This window comes from Rutidosis leptorrhynchoides, chromosome 11, assembly GCF_046630445.1.
Source record: "Rutidosis leptorrhynchoides isolate AG116_Rl617_1_P2 chromosome 11, CSIRO_AGI_Rlap_v1, whole genome shotgun sequence".
NCBI lineage: Eukaryota > Viridiplantae > Streptophyta > Magnoliopsida > Asterales > Asteraceae > Rutidosis > Rutidosis leptorrhynchoides.
Genome location: NC_092343.1, coordinates 292,875,997 through 292,881,001, shown reverse-complemented (window position 1 = coordinate 292,881,001; position 5,005 = coordinate 292,875,997). Strand labels below are relative to the sequence as shown.

The window sequence follows — 5,005 nt, the reverse complement described above, 5'->3', positions numbered from 1 at the left end:
TAATAAAAATAAAAATTACACAAAGAAGTTCCCCATACACACCATTTGCCAGGTTACATTTTAGTCCATAACATCCATCATAATCCAAAAAAAAAAAAAAAAGCAAATGAAATTTTATATGAATAAGAATTGTCAAGTTGATCTTTGAATGTACATGCATGATCAGAAAAACAATATACATATCAAGAATAGCAAATGAAAAAATTTCAAGAAGCTTCATGTAAAACATTATTGTGCTTTGTTGTTTTCTTTTATGTTTGTGTTATGGCACTTGTTGTGCTTTGGATGATAGTTGGGTTGTCAGTGTTTTGTGCTCTCAATATTGATTCGGTTCTGAAATTTGTATTGGTTATCAATATATTCACAGGGTGAAAACCCTTTACTAAATAAAAAACATTACTACCAAAATAGCAATGAGGGTTACCTAATATATAAGACCAAATGTGAGACCAAATGTCAAAAAATGAACAAAATCGAAAAACCGAATTGGGCAACCCGCTGATTAAAATTAGATGTTTTTTTTTGTTTTGTTACCGGGCCTCTGTTGAGTCGAGGTCATCTGCTAGTCCGGATGGTTTTGATGGAATACTCGATTGCGTTTGATCTAGCGAATAATCAAACATTCTAGAAGTACCTTCATCTTGCCATCTTTGAAGTATTTGAGGAAGGCTCATACGAAGGTCAACACCATTACCATCTTCTTCTTCGGGTCGTGAAGGTTTCCATTGCTTTACAAGTGGGCCCAATACATTAACTGCATGGCCCATGTCGGGTCTCTGGTATGGTTCTCGTGCAGTACAATGGCCTGCCAGCTCAGCGACTTTGAAAATGCTTTCTAGGGTTTCTTCATCTGTAGTGTCGAGAGTTTGGTCAATGGCTTTGACTAAGTTTTCTTTGGAGATAAGAACCTTACGGAACCATGTCACCAAATGAGTTCGATCGTCTGGCATTGTTCCGTCAAGGGCTTTTCGGCCTGTGATCAATTCCATTAATACCACTCCGAATGCGTATACGTCCACTTTTGTAGTCACTCTACCGGTAACTGTTTTCATAAAAGAAAATTCACATTATCAAATCTTTAATAATTAAATCAATCAAACTAAACACGTTACCAAGGCCACATGATTTGGACACTTTTGTTTATCAACAGTAAAATGTGGGAAAAGAAAGCAAAAAAAAAAAAAAAAAAAAAGGTTGTAAAGAAAGAAAAAAAGGTTGTAAAGAGAAAAAATAGTGCAAAAAAATTTTAAAAATGTAAATTACCAAAATATCCCTATGAAAATAACTGTGAACGTTACCTACCACAGGGGTATTTTGGTAATTAAAGATGGTGAGTAAATAGTACTCTTATGTTTTACAAATATCATCTATTGGCTAAAATGCTTACATAAAATGATAAAATTTTTGAGAAGCAAAACTATAATATAATATTAAAAAGTAAAGCACCAACGGTTATCAACTTATCAATAATAATCATAATCAACAATCAATATAACATAATATTAAAGAATGAAACTGATTTTAGTACTCACCGGCATATTCGGGTGCAAGATAACCAAAAGTACCAGCCACTCTAGTCTCAACAGAATACATCCCATCAGGTGCGTTTTTCACCAAACCAAAATCCGCAACTTTGGCTCTCATATCATCACTAAGAAGAATATTAGACGACTTTAAATCTCTATGAATAAAACTTTGTTGCGCCAAACTATGCAAATACTCAATCCCTCTTCCAACATCCAAAGCAATACAAACCCTTTGTTTCCAACTAAGGGAATTAATTCCCGTTTCACGACATTCAAACAAATGTTGACTTAATGTTCCTTGTGGCATGTATTCATACACCAAAAGTCTCTCGTTACCATTAATACAAAACCCTAATAAACTAACGAGATGCCGGTGTCGGACTTTCGTTAAAACCGCAATCTCGGCTTCAAATTCTTGCAACCCTTTTGTTCCCATTACGCCCGATTCCATACGTTTAACCGCTATTTTCGTCCCGTCGTGTAACTCGCCTTTATATACAACCCCGAAACCACCTTTTCCTAATATTTTTTCTTCGTTGAAATTATCGGTGGCTTCTTTAAGTATCTCAATCGAGATATTTACATTTCCGCCCTCGTAAACCGCCAGTTCGGTATGATCACTACTACTTTGACTATGTAACTTACTAACAACTTTATTAGCATTCGAAGCTTTCACGATTTCGTTACCGTTTTCAACATCAACGACTTTAATTGTCTTCTCGTTTCTTTTCTTCACGTAACACTTGTAACACACAAACGACATGAACACAACAACAACAACAACGCCAGTCACAACCCCAACAACCATACCAGTCGAACCGGATCCCGCCTTTTTTGACCCACCCGCATTACCCGAACCCGACCCAGTAGACACGTCTTGACCTAACAAAGGATTACCTGCATCCGTAAACTTAACCTTCGCCGGAAAAACCGGTACCTTACCCGAAAGACTATTATTAGACACATCGAGAGAAACCAAATTCGGTAAAGTGGTTAATTCCTCGGGAATCGAACCGGAAAAGTTATTATCATTCAACGATAAACTTCTCAACGAAGTCAAGTTCGCAAAAGCAGGCGAAATAGTACCCGAAAAATTATGTTTTCCAAGGCTAACGGTAATCACATTCCCATTAGAATCACAACTAATATAATTCCATCTATTACTATTATTACAAGCATCGTTACCCCTCCACGATTGCGCTAACAAAATCGGGTACCCAATCGCTCCGGCAACTTCTAACAATGTGGTCACTTGTGGATGACAAGGTCCAGGTGTACTTAAACAAAAACTATTGGTATCATACAATTTATCATCAACAGTTACACCTGTTTTAAACACAGGTAACTCACCCTGTAACTTATTATTCTTTAAACTAACATTTTTTAAACTAGGAAGATCATACAAAGTTTTCGGTACTAATCCGGTTAACCCATTTTCGCTGAGTTTCAAATCAGATAAACTAGTACAATTACTTAAATCAGGTATAACACCAGTAAATGCATTACCATGTAACCAAACTTGACTAACTTGAGTCATTGATGAAATAACATTTAAATTACCAGAAAGCCCTTGTCCTTTCACCTGATTGTTCAACACCAAGTTCTGAATCTGGGACCCACCAAAAGTTTCAGGTAATGTTCCAGTCAGGTTATTATAAGATAACGTTAAATTCTGTAAATTTACCAATTTATCAAAAATATTAGGAATTGATCCAATAATTTTGGCATTACTTGCAACAAAAGTTTGCAAGTTTGTATTTTGATTTAGGGTTTCGGGTAAAACCCATTCGGATAAATCTTTGTTATCGGAGATACTAAAAGATTGTAAATTGTTCAAACCGGAGAAGAAATCGTGAGGAATTGAAGTGAAATTATTGAAATCAAGAAAAATTTGTTGAATTGAAGTTAAACTTGATAGAATTGGAATGTCGCCGGAGAATGAATTGTGTTGTACGGCTAGGGTTTTGAGCTGTGTAAGTTCTTTAATCTCCGGAATTAGGGTTCCGGCGAGTGATTTTGAAGCGAGATTGATTGTTGTTACACGACTGGATCCGTCACATGTGATTCCGTCCCATTTACAGTAATCAGTTCCGGTCCATGACGATGGCTTGGGGCTCAAGGTTCCGGCAAATTTTGACATCACTGCGCCGTCGTCTCCGGCGGTGAGGGTGGTTAGTAGAATGAAGGTTAGACAGAGGAGACGAAGGTGGCGGTGATACGCCATTGTATGTGTGTGTGTGTTTTGGGTGTGTAATGAGTGTGTTTAATTGTAATTGTAATTGTAATTGTAATGATGAATTTGGTCGAAGTTATTGTTATATGGAAATAGCGTGTTCACTGATTTGCTTTATTACAGAAGAAGATATGCTTGAATATGTCTAACAAATATAGATATTGGTTGGTATATTTTGCAAAAGATTCTCTGTAATTTTGATACGGAGTGTATTTTAGTTAAAGTCCATATTGGTGAAACTATCTTTTGATTTATAGAGACGATATTTTCACATTTAAATTTAGTACATCTACTAACTTTTTTACATTGTTTTCTAAAAATACCTTCATATTTTCTCTATTATCTATATATACTAATCTATATATTATTATCTATTATCTATTATCTTTATCTATATATACTAAAACATATATAAATTCACACTATTCATGATGATAAAAGTCTGATTACCGCCAACTTTTGAGGTTCTCTTAGTAATTTAGAGTTCTTTTTCCTTTTTTTTTTTTAAATTTTCCCACTTTTCAGTACAACCTTTTTTTACTTTTTTTTCATTCTTTTCTTAATCATCAAATAAATTAACAGATAACCGACCAAAATCGTCGTCTGTTAACTGACTGAGACCACCTTGCAATGAAATGCGAGTTTGTCTTCCTAGTTTTACTCATATAAGAGTATTTTGGGTAATAATGTAAAAATTGAGTAGATCTATCAAAATATCTCCATTTAATTTAGTGAATATTTTGTGATTTTTTTATTTTTTATTTTTGGTTGAATAAACAAAAGAACTATCGATAATTATGATTCGATAAAATTACTGGGACAGTCCCTATATTTTGTATCAAAATGTCGGTTCAATCTATAAATTCTTTTCTTCAAAAAGTCGGTCACTCTAGTTTGCAAATATTGCAAAGACTGTCTAACGAGCGTTAAAAATTTCTGTTATATCATTTCACATGCCAAGCACATGAAGACATATCCGTCATCCCTATTTACTTTAATTCTTATTCTATTTATTTATTTGTATTCTCCAACAATAACAAAACACCGTCTCAAATAAAACATCAACTAGTTAAAGACCCGCGATATCGCGGGTCTTATGAAATAATGATATTTTAAGAAAATTTACAACCATGAAAACACAAGTAAATAATAAAACATTTCAAATGTTCAAATGTGTAAAAATACAAATAAAGAAATCTTGTTCAGATTTAAATAATGGACTTAAATTCGACGGTAGTCGTAATCA

At 34.3% G+C, this 5,005-nt stretch overlaps 1 protein-coding gene across 1 annotated transcript; it reads right to left on the bottom strand.

Annotated features, from left to right (window-relative positions):
- Positions 1–530: 530 nt before the first annotated feature.
- Positions 531–3,750, bottom strand: LOC139877330 (receptor-like kinase TMK4). Its single transcript, XM_071864745.1, has 2 exons — positions 1,533–3,750; positions 531–1,042 (listed from the first exon to the last, which is right to left on the bottom strand). The coding sequence occupies exons 1-2, from the start codon at positions 3,748–3,750 to the stop codon at positions 531–533; spliced, it is 2,730 nt and encodes a 909-aa protein (XP_071720846.1).
- Between the last annotated feature and the right edge of the window lie 1,255 nt (positions 3,751–5,005).